The sequence below is a fragment of the Phacochoerus africanus genome, chromosome 15, assembly GCF_016906955.1.
Source record: "Phacochoerus africanus isolate WHEZ1 chromosome 15, ROS_Pafr_v1, whole genome shotgun sequence".
In the NCBI taxonomy this organism is placed as follows: domain Eukaryota; kingdom Metazoa; phylum Chordata; class Mammalia; order Artiodactyla; family Suidae; genus Phacochoerus; species Phacochoerus africanus.
The window spans coordinates 55,379,935-55,394,338 of NC_062558.1; the positions used below are offsets into that span (position 1 = coordinate 55,379,935).

A 14,404-nucleotide genomic window follows, 5' to 3' on the forward strand; every position below is an offset into this window, starting at 1 on the left:
CTTTTATGAGCAAAAGTTACAAAGGAGACCCTGTGGCATCAGGAAGGAGTTGAAGATCTGGAAAGACACTGAAAGCATCCATTTCCACGAAGCACTTGGGTGTCTTCACATGCCTGTGTCCTCCTGCTGGGAGACCACTACTTCAAGTCATTCATCAATCTGAATTCTTCCCCTCCCTCTCCTGCCAGCCACAGGCCTGATCATTTCCACCTTTTCTCATTCTTGTGGGTACTACTCAATAATATTCACCCCCACAAACAGGCACAACTCTGCATTCAGTGCTTACTACTTGCCATGTGACAGGTCCTATCAAGCCACCGCCCTGAGTGACCTCAGCCTGGCAGGAGAGACCTGCTCAGTGGGGCACCCACACAGAGCAGGGCGGTGCATTAGATACCTGGGGGAGGAGCAGAATGAGCCCTAGAAGCAGAGGCAAGTACACCGGTGAAGGCTGGAGGAGGGTGGGGAAAGCCTCCCCAAGGAGCAGACAGACCTGCAAGATGGCTGGATTCGCCCCCTTCCACACCCTTAGCCTGAAGGAGGGCAAGGAACCTCTCTGGCATCTAAAAGCCTTGCAATCATGGGAAGAAAGGACTTTTAGAAAAAACCCTACTCAGGGAAGGGCGGGTATGAGGTGCCTGTAGGAGCTGGGGTCAGAGAGAGGAGGCTTATTCCTCCTGGCACTCACTGACATTGTGCACCAATTTCTTGTACTTGCTTGCCTATGTCATGAACAACAGAGCAGCATCATGAGGCAGAGAAAGATTGTTTTCATTGCCTAGAACAGTGGTTCTACAGTAGATTGATCTGGGGAAGAACTGAATGTACAGCTGACTGCCCCCCACCCTTCTACCACTACCACATATTCTCATTTTGAGTGGTCAAGGGTGGGTCCAGGCATCAGTAATTTTAAAAAGCATCCTTTGAGAATCTGAGGTGCATCGGGAATGGGGCTTGGGATGGAACATGTGCAACTGAAGGGGAAGAAAATTTTCATGAAGTCTGCCGTTCCTGGTCCTGGCCATTGGTCACCTAGGTCGTTTTGAAATTATACAAAGAAATGTCCATAAATCCATGTTATTGTTCATATTGTGTATTAAAAGTTCTTTTCCCCTCTATAACTTCCCTTTACATGGCTGATCTTTTTCCATCTTTGGGAGCTTGTCTTAGAAAGACACAATGTGACTGGTTATCTGTTTATCTGCCACTGTGGCTTCCTGGAAGTTCCCAGTTATGCAGATGGATTTGCAAGTGTGCCTTGTTGGGTACCCAAGCATTTCTCTGTCCATCTGTTTTTGCAATGGGACATCTGCAAGGCTATGGAGATAAGTTCACAAAGACTTTAAGACCCTGGAGAAGCCTTGGCTAGGGATTCTTAGTGACAAATCACAACCACCTTCCTCTCCCAGCTTAAAAAGTATGATAGCCTGTCAGTTGCTTAGGTATTGAGTTATTAATTAATGAATCCAAAAGGGAAAAAAACAAAAGCCTGTCCCCTTCTCTGCTGATTCCATCTAAAATATAAAAACACCTCAGGACAGTACAATCACTGCGTAGACCCCTGGGTATTTGAGAAAGTGCATGGACACAGCTGGACACACTCATTGCCCTCCTGTCAAATAATTCAAGGCAACTGTGAGTGGATCTTGGTAAGCTTGGTAAAATTAGCTACTACTACTTCAAATGTAAGTTTCTGACTCTGTCATTTAGATTTGTTTCTTTTCACTTAAAGGCTATAGAGAAGAGTTCCTGTTGTGGCTCAGCAGGTTAAGAACTGGACATGGTATCCATGAGGATATGGGTTGGATCCCTGCCTCACTCAGTGGGTTAAGGATCTGGCATAGGTTGCAGATGCGGCTCTGATCCAGTGTTGCCATGGCTATGATGTAGGCCGGTAGTTGCAGCTCTGATTCAACCCCTGGCCTGGGAACTTCTGAGTGTGGCTGTGGGGAAGAAAAAAAAAAAAAAAAAGAAGGCCGTGGAGAGCTCAACTCCAGCTTATTTCATGAACATACATTAATCAGGTACACAGCAAGAAAGAATACGAGATCAATTGTACCTATCTAAAATTCTGCCGTTGCCAGGAGTTCCCATCATGGCTCAGTGGTTAATGAACCCAACTAATATCCATGAGGACACAGGTTCGATCCTTGGCCTTGCTCAGTGGGTTAAGGATCTGGCATTGCTATGAGCTATGGTGCAGATTGTAGATGTGGCTTGGATACTGAGTTTCTGTAACTGTGGTATAGGCCAGCGGCTACAGCTCAAATTCAACTACTAGCCTGGAAACTTCCATGTACCAGGGATGGGGTCCTAAAAAGCAAAAGACAAATTAAAATAAATTAAAATACAATAAAATTCAGCCATTGCCAAGCATTTCTATATTATCATCCAAATGGTACAGGCATTTGCTTGGCCATTCATCTGGTCCTTCTCTTAACCTTTCTAGTAAAAGCTTCTCTAATGGTCTTGGACTTTCTGATTCCTATAGACCCTTTCCATCACCTCTAACCCAGTGGTTTTCTTTTCTTTCTTTCCTTTTTTCTTTTTGTCTTTTTAGGGCCACACCTGTGGCATATGGAGGTTCCCAGGCTAGGGGTCAAATTTGAGCTGTAGCCACTGGCCTACGCCACAGCCACAGCAACACGCGATCCTTAACCCACTAAGCAAGGCCAGGGATGGAACCTGTGTCCTCATGGATACTAGTCAGATTCGTTTACAATGAGCCATGATGGGACCTCTCCCAGTGGTTTTCATTTTTGTTTTTTGTTTTTTGTTTTTTTAAGGGGTGCAGGATATAGAGGTTCCCAGGCTAGGGGTCAAATTGGAGCTGTAGCTGCCAGCCTATACTACAGCCACAGCAGTGCCAGATCGGAGCTGCGTCTGAGACCTACACCACAGTTCATGACAACACTGGATCCTTAACCCACTGAGCAAGGCCAGGGATTGAACCTGTGTCCTCATGGATGCTAGTCAGATTCGTTTCTGCTGAGCCATGGCAGGAACTGTCTCCCAGTGGTTTTCAACTGAGGGCTATTAGAATCCTCCATGGAGCTTTCAAAACATGCAGATGTCCAGGTCCAAGCGAGATCCTCACAGCTCGAAAGTCAGGGTTAGGGCAGGGTCTGCACACATTTTCAAAGTACCTATAGGGGACTCTGAAGTGATCGCCCAGGTAAAAATTTCTTCCTAATCCATTTAGTTTCCTAACCCATTCACCACTTACCTCTAACTAGGTCAAACAATTCTTCATCTCAAATTTTTCCCTCTACTGGGAGTTCCTCTATGGCTCAGTGGGTTAAGGATCCAGCATTGTCACTGCTGCAGCTCAGGTTGGATTCCTGGCCTGGGAACCTCCACATGCTGTAGGTGTGGCCAAAAAGAAAAAAAAAAATTCACGCTTTACCCAACAAGCCAGTCTCTAACTCTTGGGAGGTAAATACCCAAATAAGAGTTTTTAATGATGATGGAAAGTTTAAGTGAGGAAAGGCTGTGGTTAACCAAAGGACACTGGTTATTTTTTGAAATAATAATAATTAAAAAAAAAAAACAGGATTCCTTTTCTTTTACAAATTGAGTTTAATCAATAATTCAGCTTCAGAAATAAAAGTAACTTCTAAAGTAAGAGTATAAACATTGTTTTCAGAGTTGATTTCCTTTTTTCATTTATTAGCAGATAGTACTGATCCACTCTCTTGCCTGAACATAAAGAAATTAAAATCTTAGGTAGATGAAGAACCTATGCCTATCTAAAACACCACACATTCCCTACTAGCCTCGAAAGCAGAGCAACACCGCATTTTCCGCCTTAATGTTTACGGCTGGAATATAGCACCTGCTTGAAGTAAAATGAAGAGTCAGAGTTCATCTAAACACCACCCCAGAAGTCACCAGCATTGAACTCAAAGACTCGGATATTTCAGAAATTGGTAAACTACCAACCACTTAATAATAAGAAGCAAACTAAATGAAACGTATAAAGGTTGAAGGTTGCCAATGGGCCAGTGTAGTGAAAGTACTGAGTTACCCAACAGTTATGAATGGAAAATATCACATTTCCAGCTCTTGGTGGAAATCTATAAAAATCTGAGGGAAACAGACCGTATGTAGGGAACAGGCACATTGCTGCCTTTCTAGTAACACTCTAATTGCTGTTTACAACTGTTTTTGTTTGTTTATGACTCGTTTCCTGATCATTAAGGACTCGGATATAAAAAGAACTCCTGCTTTATTCTCCACAAGCTGTTAACAAGATGGAAAAACGGAGAGGGGAGGTACAGCATTTGACAGAACAAGCGGGGAAAAAAGGAAGGAAGGCTGACGGAGCAAGGTGGTGGCGGGAGCCACTGGGGTCCTCCCCGATGGGGCTTTGATGGGGACACAGCCAGACTCAGGACGAGTTAGGACGCACCACCCCATCACGGCAGGAACCCCAAGTGCTGGCAAAAACACCTAGGAACTCCTACCGCACGGAATGAATTCACCTGAAATACGTCAAGGTTCTACAATGGAAGAACTTACCTCTACTGCTGTTGAGCATCAGTCTTTTCCTACTGACTCCTTCTCTTTACCAAATCATAAAACTAAAGGCATAAAGGAGGAGTTCTGCCTGGGGAGCTCTAAGGGCACTGATTTTGGACTTGTCCCCTGTCATCAAGTATCACTATAGACACTTGCTTAAAACCAAAACACTTATATATGGTCATAACATACTCACATACTAACACGCTCTAGAAAAAGCCCAGAAACCTGGAATCAATAAATAATCCTAAAAAAACTCGCTCCACCTAGTGATTCCATTTTCCTCTCTGGCAATTAAACCGACTTCCCTATTTCCTGAGGTCCCTACTTTGGAGGATAAATAAGGCATCGAAACTCACTAATCAGACTACACAGTCCTAAAAATTGAAGAGGTGACCATAATCGCTCTCGAACATTTTTTTAAGTACTAACAATGCTTTGGGTAGTCTGTTTCTATTCCCTGGAGCTTCCATCTCACAATATTAAATTCAGCCACAGAGGCAACAGTACCATTTATCTTAAACGTAGCTAATCTTTGGATAAGCAAGAAAGTATAACGTCAATATCCCAAATATAGTCCCCTAAAGATAATCACGTAAGTATATTACATATGAAGAATATTTTAAAATGTCAACCATTTACCATTATTTTCCTGGTCTTGAATCTTGGGTATTTTGGAATTTTCCCATTTTGTGCCTTTCTTCTGTCCCTAGGTCTTGCTAATTTCAGACTACTCAAGTAATTTGCTGTGTTTTGTCAAAGAAACCAACCCAAACCCTGCTATTTCACTGCATCTAGCTAAAAATTCAGAAACAAAAGAAACCTGTCTGTGAGGCACACTATGTCATATACTAGAAAAACCTAACTTCAGCCATCTCCCAACTGCTGGCAATAACTGAGCTTGCAAAACAAGTTTTCTCTCTCTTAATAAAGCTTGTCAAAGTCTCCAAGAAACAAACTGTGACTTCAGCCTTTATTGCGTTCTGATGGGACCAGTGATTACAGAACCCGGCCTCACAGATCGCTCTCCCCGTAGAGGGCGGAGGAGAAGGCGGTGTAATCCAGGGCACCAGGCACGCTGCCTGGGCCTGAGTAGGCAGGCATCCTCTTGATGCAGTACTGCGCCTGGTCTGGGGGTAGCTCTCGACGCAGCTCCTCTGCCAGGATGTAGGGCTGGAAGAAACACACACACGTTAGCAAAATCAACCGCAGAGAGCACTGGGACACAAATGGCTTAGGTATTTATGCACTGCTTGTATTTGCTTAATTTTTAAAAAACGACCAAGAGTTCCCTGGTGGCTCCATGGGTTAAGGATCTGGTGTCACTGCTGTGGCTCAAAAAAACCAAAGGCAGGGAGTCTAATGGGCATAGTACAGGACAGTTGACAAAAGGCTGAGTTGTAACTATCTTTTGGCCAGCAGGAAATTTAAATCGCTTTTTAAAGGCAAAGGGAGCATTACCATCAATGCTTCTCAAACTGAGCCATAATGCAAATGAAAAATACCATGACATAAATATCATACCGGAAACTAATGAAAACACAAGCATATTTAATTTTAAATTATCAACATTTAAAAAATAGGTATGTGATATGTACTTTTAGGAAATGGAGTCATTTTCCTAACACAGTTTATTAAAAAACTAGAAGCACGTTGCCCCTGGAGAAAGCCTCTTTTTAAAACAAAATGAAACTGACATTGAATGATGGAGTCTTATTTTTCTTATTAATGCTAAATGTCCAAGAGGAAATAGGATAATTTTGGTAAAACAGGCTATAGGTGAAAATAAATTAAGAACAAATATCATTTTGTAATTTATAGTAGGGTTTTGGGGGGATTAGATAAGCCATGATTAATTATCTCCTATATCAGCTGGACTTTTCCCTCCACCCATCTCCCCATGATCAAGGATTCATTTTTACAACAATTATTTTAAAGACAATTTATCTTATGTCTGATAAGGTTTTTTTTTTTTTTTAAAAAGTAATAAACATGGCCATGCTGCTGTGTTGAAGAATTCTATCTTCCCTTCCCTCTCAGGTGGAACAAAGGATAAGGAATCATATCCCAAAGTGCGTTTTTACATATAGAGATGTTTTTATTGTTTGGGGAATGAGATCTGAAAACTCTGAACTTGCCATTCAACTCCTACTTAATATCTAGGCTACGTGTAATGAACAGCTTGCCAATTCTGAAAATGACTGAATGGCTGTATTTAACTTTGCTCCAGGGGCTGGGCACAAAGTCAAGGTCATTGATTCTTAGGAGAAGGTTCTCAGTTTTACAAACATCTGAATGCTGTAGTTTCTTCTTTCGGAATCATATATCTACCAGCCCAGAAGATTAAGTGGGGTTGAACCAGAAAAACAAAACAAAACTCTACAAAACATATATTCTCGGTTCCTTTTATAAAACTTCCCGTGAGGCACAAACACAAATGCCACTGACAGACAGCTGTGTTTAACCTGTTCTGGGTTCACCGCTGTTATGTCTATGAGCTTTCTGACATCATACAAAATGCACTAGTATAAAATGGTTACTATTTGCAATGTCTTTTCCTTTTTAAAATTTTTGGTTTGGGGCTGAACCTGCAGCATATAGAAGTTCCCAGGCTAGCAGTCGAATAGGAGCTGCAGCAGCTGGCCTACACCACAGCCACAGCAAGTCGAGATCCGAGCTGCATCTATGACCTACATTGCAACTCACAGTAACGCCAGATCCCAAACCCACTAAGAGGGGCCAGGGATCAAACCCACATCCTTGTGGATACCAGTTGGGTTCTTAACCCACTGAGACACAACAGGAACTCTCTGTTTCCTTTTTTATTAGTATAAGGCAATGGACTGTTACAAAAACAGAAGAAAAGGTGTCCGTGCAGACCTTATCAGAAGCCAGGATTCGGAAGGAGGCGATGACCTGCTCGGCAGTGTCGGTGTCAGCCGTCTCCCTGGTCATGAAGTCGATGAAGGACTGGAAGGTGACCGTGCCCTGCCCGTTGGGGTCCACCAGGGTCATGATGCGGGCAAACTCAGCTTCACCCTGAGGCCAGGTTGCCAAGAAACATTTACCTCAACAGCACGCAACTCCTAACAGAGCCCTTCTGCTTTTTACTTGTTGGCAGTCAAGTTCCTTTTTGTTTGAACACTTAGACATTCCCTGCATTTCCTTTCCATTCTGAGAACACAGTCCTCTTGCAGGTGACTGAAGTTTACTGCCATCAAGTGATTTTAAATGTTGCAGGAGCATCAACCCAGCAAAGCTCCTGAATCCCCTCCTCCTGGTGGCCCTTGTCACCTTTGGGATGTAACATAATTATGGTAGAGGAACTCACAGAAGGGGGCCTGTTCTCCCTACAGTGGAGAAGAGTAAGACTGCTCAAGAGAAGGGAGGTGACAAGAGGGCTCTCAGGATGCGAGATCGAAAGTTCTGAGAGGAGTCAAAGACCCTCAGGTTCACAGTGCACGTTAGCAGGTGACAGAGGAGGGAGGGAGTGCAGCTTCTCCCAGCTCACAGGGGGGATGTCAACTTTTCTTAGCTGATTTATTACTACACACCTTTTATCCTCAAGATACTGGAGGAAAAAGCACTTAAAAAACCAGCAGGATAAAGGAAAAAAAAACAGCATGATAGTAAAAGCCACTTAAGTGTACACTATAAATGGGCTAGTTGTATATAGTATATGAATAACATCCCAATAAAGCTGTTTACAAATCATCAGCAAAGTTTACATTCTGTTTCTTAACTAGGGAAAAAAAAATGACTGCATGAAAATGTACATTCTGGCTCTGTGAAATTGTTTTTACATAGTAGCTGACAAACCTTAAAAGGTATCATCCTAGACAGTGTAAATGATTTGTTCCCAGACAGGCTGTCATTCCTTAAGGCATCATCTCCTGCCACACCAATCTAAGCTCAGAGTATCACAGATGGAAAGATTTCCACGGCTGTCTTACCAAGTCATAACCCATGGAGATGAGGCAGGCTCTGAAGTCCTCGTGGTCCATCAGGCCATTCTTCCTCTGCCGAAAAACACACAGAACAAAGGAGCTGAGAATCAGAGGCAGGATGAACAACTCTACTTGACTAGGGAACCAAAATCTAGTAGGAGAAGGGACACTGGGCGTTGCCAAAGAAGCAAAGGTCACCAATGACTTACAGAAAGGACAGACCCAACACAGGAATATCAAAAAATAATTTCCTGGAAGTTCCCTCTGTGGCTCAGTGGGTTAAGAACCCAACTAACATCCATGAGGATGTGGGTTCAATCCCTGGCCCTGTTCAGTGGGTTAAGGATCGGGCATTGCCGTGAGCTGTGGTGCTTGGATCTGGTGCTGCTTTGGCTGTGGTGTAGACCTGCAGCTCTGATTTGACCGCTAGCCTGGGAACATCCATATGCTGTGGGTGCAGCCCCAAAAAGAAAAAAATAAAAACCTTTAAAAGGAAAAGGGGGAGAGGAGGATAAACAACAGTCAGAAATGAAAAGCAAAAATATACATATATATTTTTAAAATGAAAGGAGACCGTACACTCAGAGTAGGAGGGACAACCCAGGGCCACTGAAAACGACCTCTTGGGAGCTGCCTACTGACACCCACTGATGACAACACACTGAGTGTTCTGAGAACTCCTCATGCGCCAGCAGCCCCCAGGCAGCCCTCACTTGTCAATCTCCCATGTGAACTGGAGTCCGCACATGCCATCTGCCTCTACATGGATGAAGTCATGAGCCACTGCGGCTGCTGACCTGCAGCACCCAACGGGAGCTCAGGGTGGAGATCAGGAGTGAGGCCACTCTGTGCTCTGGGAAAACTGGAGGAACAGGTAGGTCTTCACATAGATATTTTTAGGAGAAGATTTGATGTGCCCAAATTCTTATTTCCTCATGTCTAGCAAAACACGGAAATCCTTCCTGGTGATGTCTGCTCCTTGTGACTAGTAGCAACCTTCACGAGACCAGCCACAAAGTTCTGTAAAATGTGTGCATAGCTGCACACACCTCCCCGTCACCTTTATCATACACAGGGACATGATTTCCCCCTGCCTCTTTGGGGGTCTGTTTCAGTCTGAAGCGGACAAAGCGAAGGATATCACAGTCACCTTCGAGTGGGGCCACCTCCAAAGGGGAGCCAGTGAGCCCTAAAGGAACTCAGGGAGGAAACAAAGAATACCTTTCATCTAGCAGCCATCAGACTGCAGCCACCCCAACAGTGAGCCTGGAGGAAACTCAGGCCTAGAGATGCCAGGATACTGGCCCGGATAGCTCAGGTGCGTATCAAAGGAACGATTTCAGCGAGCCCAGACCCTTTTGTTCCTGCTTCCTGCCCTTTGTTGCAAAAACTCCCATATATCCTAGCTCCCCGCCTCCTCTGAGTGGTTTCTCAGGATTACTGGAGATGCTGTCTGCCAGGCTTAAGTCCTCATTTTGCCCCAAATAAAACTTAACTCTCAACTTTCAAGCTGTGCATTTTTTTTAAAGTGGATACCCCCCAAAGATGCCCACACTGCTAGGACTCCAACTGGGAAGTTACCCCTAAACCACTCTCAGGCCCATGAGCCAAGAGGGTGGGGTTCCTCCGTGCACCAAACTCGGCTTCCCCCACGAGCTCTGTGAGGGTCTCCACAGAGCAGGATGAGAGAGGGAAGGTACCATGTCTGTCACAGCCCAGGACAAACGGCGACCCTGCTTCTACTGTAACAGCACAGCCCCAGCTGTGATGCGAAGTGTATGGCTGGGCTGAAGATTTTCAGGGGATGGCTAAGGTGAGAGCATCAGTATAAATTTAAAGATGAGGAAATCCTTTCATTATTGGTCATGCCAATTATTAAATAGATTAGTTCCTGGTGTTTTCACGTGGCCAGTCCCTAAAGCGAACTTCAGAAGTTGTTTTTCAGGAATGGGAACTTTCTGGGTCTGTACCCACACCTGTGCTTGGCCCTCAGTCCATATCCTCTGGCAAGGTCTCTGCAGCAGCGCTTCCCTCCTTGTCCTCTGACCTCCCTGGGGTTCCTTCTCCCGGCCTCTCACCTCCTTTAAATGCAATCAGTTCCCTAAGGCACAGGTCTTTCACTCTCCTCACCAAGCTCTCTCTTGCCAGAAAGGACCATGACATGGTTACTCCCTTGGGTTCCTGCCGAAAGCCCAGAACCAATTCCTAACTGCGGGGGTACCTCCTGGTTGCAGCCGCTCACCCAGTTCAGGAGCCTCTTTCCCCTGGGTTCTCAGTGCTCGTGGTCTCCATGTCACTTCACATCCTTCCCTCTCTCTTGGCCCCTGGAGCCTGGGGTTAAGTCCTGTCAGGTTTCCATCTCCGTTAATCCCAGCCTTGTGAAGAACTGGCTCTACTCAATCGATTCAAATCAAACATACTAGATCATATCTTAAGGGTGGTACTTTTTATCTATTCGCCATTTTGGTGGTTCTGTGCCTTCACCTATTTCATGAGTTGAGTCTGTTCATTAACAGAAAGGACATGAAGTTTGATGTGTCGAAAGAGTAGGTTCATTTTCAGTGGGTGCTTCACCTAAATAGTTAATTATTAGAAGTCCACTAGAGCCTGGTATTTAAGTACTTAGAAAATGACCTAAATCCCCAATCCACATTTTGTTAGGGATACACGTTCACTCTGAACACATCAAACTTTGCTCCCAGCTACAAAGGCAATCAGCAAGTGATCTGTATAAAACAGCCCGCAAGCCTAGAGTCTGTGTCTCCTTAAGCGGCATCAGAACTTAGCACGCTTCATCTCAGTGGCTATTTTCCTTTGGCATTAGTCATTCCTATTTCCCTGTAAACTCTATAGACATTAAACCTTAAGATAACAGCATGAATATTATTTCAAATACATCTTTTGAGCCCCCCCTATTGCCTTTCAAATAACCAGAGAGGAGTTCCCACTGTGGCACAACGGGATCAGCAGCATCCCCCCAGGGTTCGATCCCCAGCCTGATGCAGTGGGTGAAGGATCTGGTGTTGCCGCAGCTGTGGTGTAGGTCGCAATGCGACTCAGATCTGATCCCTGGCCCTGTAACTCCATGTGCCAACAGGACAGCCAAAAAAGAAAAAAAGAAAAAAACAAAACCCAGAGGGAGCGAGGTACCCTGTCAAAGTGGTTGAAGGAGGCTCTGAACTCGTTCATCTGCTCCTGGGTGATGCCCTTTGCGTCTCTCGTCAGGATCTGAGTCTCCACTTCGTTGATGGTCCTGGCGATGGTTGTCAGCAGCAGCTCCCACCCCACGCGGATGTGCTACCAAGGGAAACATGAAAACATTAGCTTCTGTTTTGTCTAGCACGTCAGTCTCACCTGTCATTTTCCTAACAGGAGACTTGACCCAAAGGGAGGTAAGCAGGACATCCCTATAGTTTCTTTTATTCTACTTTTCCACGAGATTCTCTAGCAGGGAACACTCAGAAGGGAGACCAGGGATCTAACAGCAACATCTAGCACTCTGCAAATAAAATATCCATTGTACAGTCTATATTTGTCCCTAGGAACACCTTTCCATTTACCCGGTAGCAGGATGGGCCCTGGATTATACCCACTGGCTCCCAGAAAGATGAAACTGGGCCAAACGGGCCCAAATGTAACCATCCAATTTAGGTTAGTCTCTCTGAAGCAGCGCAACGACTTCACTGTTGAGCTAATAGTGAGGATGGGGTGGTTCTGAGGGTGGTGGACAGCTGACCCCTCTGTGCACTTCATACCCGTCCACAGAGCCTTTTCCCAGACAGCGGCAGGAAAGGCTGAACGATCCTGCCAGTTGACGCTTGTAGAACAAATCAGGAAGAGAAGGAGACAAACGTGGGAAGAAAGTACTGAGACGGTGAACCGGTCACGGTCAGAAAGGAGGGTGACACGGGCCCCTGTGGCAGCCGTACCTCCATGGTGTAATTAGTGTGCTTGTTGTCGAAGACCAGCGCCTCCTGGATGAGCTGATGGTCACCCTCCAGCTTGTCGATGTTGTTCTTGTAGTTGATGATGTTGTGCTCGTACTGCTTCAGCTGATTCATCTGGTCCTCCAGGGCGCCCGTGATCTGGATGGAGCTGCGGGCGATCTCCTGGTGGAGGCAAGAACAGGGGCAGGCAACAAGGTGAGCAGCTGCTTGGGTCACTGCATGGGAGGTGTCCTTCCTGGCTCTGCTCCCCCTCCTACGCCGGCATCAGGCAGCAGCCAGAGCCACTGGATTTTTCAGATAAAGTGGGAAACAGGGCTGCACCACGGCATGAAACAAGCTCTGGTTCTAGTCCATCCAGAGAACAGGGGCACAAAAACCAACCAAGATCCATAAAAGCAAAGCAAGAGGGATGAAAAAGGAGCAGTTTTGACCTTGTTCCAATGAAGCCAGAAGCCTTCCCTCGCCGGAGCTGCCTCTCCCGGAGGCGGCTGGGGAATGCTCTGCATGAAGGCAGCTGCCAGAGAGATTTGAAGCCACTGGATGGTTCATTACGGGCCAAAAGCATCCTATATTTTTAGGTGCTCCCCTCTTTAAGACAAAAGTTAACATTTTACCACCAAAAGGGCAGTTGGGAGAAAACTAAGTAGGCCAATAAATGTCTCTTGGCTGCTCTTGGTGATAAAATAGACCCAGAAATCAGTGTCATTCAAAGACTGTCCCTTAAATGTTCTGAAAATGCAAAGTATTTATGACTCTTCATACATCTTCCTTAAGGATGGATGGTTTAAAAATCTAGGTCTTGCAGAGGCTAAAACCTGAAAAAGAGCCCCCTTATCATTTTTAATGATAAAAGAATGGATGGCAGGGAGAATAGTCCAGGCTGATTTTAGTGCACGTTCCCCCTACCCTGATGCTCAGAGGCACAGGCTGCACAAGCCCAGGGCCACCCAGAGTAAGGCCCAGTGTGACCTGGTACTGAGTGAGGTGGTCAAAAGCCACCGCCTGGGAGGGGCCGCTGTGTCAGTGCATCTGGAGGCTGTGACAAGCTCTCTCTGAAGGGTACCAACCTACCTCCATCTTGTTCTGGATCCAGGGTCCAATGGCGTTGGCCTGTGCGGCGAACTGGCGCCGCAGACGCTCATTGGCATGCTGGCGGGCCAGCTCCTCCTGCAGCGACTGGTCCCGGATGGGCACAAGCTGCTTCACCTGTCAGGGTTCAAAGGCAGCAGGGGTTAGGGGCCAGCTGCGGCCCAGGAGGAGTGACCAAGCCATGGGGCAAGGGGAGGAGGAGGGGGAGAAAGGGGAGTCTGGCCTTGACTGTTGCCCAGTGTTCCAGGGTGGAGAGACTGGGTAAGTCTGCACGAGGGACACTGACCCTTCCTCCAGCCAGGGGCTCTGGGCCTGCAGCACTAACCCCATGGTGGGGGCCGGGTCCACAGTGCAGAGAATTTATGAACTTAAGTGAAAACTGACATCTTTTTTTTTTTTTCCTGGTTGCACCCATGACATGAGGAAGTTCTCAGGCCAGGAATTAAACCCACGCCACAGCAGTGACAACTCCAGGTCCTTACCCACAGAGCCACTGGGGAACTCCTGACATCTTTATTTGTACCATCTCTAATGAAAAGTTAGCATTTCCCTCAATTATGAATGTAAGCACCAAATCCACCAGGTCTTTATCACAATAGAAATAAGTGACATCCTCAGATTACATTAGTTATTCCCTGCCTCTCAAAACATCCTAGATGTGCATCACTACTCAGGAGTATTACACCCAGGAGTTCCCTGGTGGCCTAGCATTTAAAGGGTCTGGTGTTGTCATCAATATGGATCAGGTTCAAACCCTGACCCAGCAATTCTGCATGCAACAGGCTTGGCCAAAAGAAAAAAAATTATTAGACCTGCTGTTAGATCTTGGTTTAAAATGTGTTAGTAAGGAAGTACATACATTACTATATCCCAACTTTAAAAAAATACTTTTTAACGACT

At 45.6% G+C, this 14,404-nt stretch overlaps 1 protein-coding gene across 1 annotated transcript in view; it reads right to left on the bottom strand.

Moving 5' to 3' along the window:
• Positions 1-4,211: 4,211 nt before the first annotated feature.
• ACTN2 (actinin alpha 2) overlaps positions 4,212-14,404 on the bottom strand; it is a 71,039-nt gene continuing 60,846 nt past the window's right edge. Inside the window, exons 16-21 of the mRNA XM_047760020.1 lie at positions 13,487-13,621; positions 12,398-12,577; positions 11,619-11,765; positions 8,475-8,540; positions 7,402-7,560; positions 4,212-5,694 (exon numbers count right to left, since the gene is read on the bottom strand). Coding sequence (XP_047615976.1) covers positions 5,536-5,694; positions 7,402-7,560; positions 8,475-8,540; positions 11,619-11,765; positions 12,398-12,577; positions 13,487-13,621 — 846 coding nt within the window. The 3' untranslated portion in view covers positions 4,212-5,535. The remainder of the gene's footprint in view (positions 5,695-7,401; positions 7,561-8,474; positions 8,541-11,618; positions 11,766-12,397; positions 12,578-13,486; positions 13,622-14,404) is intronic.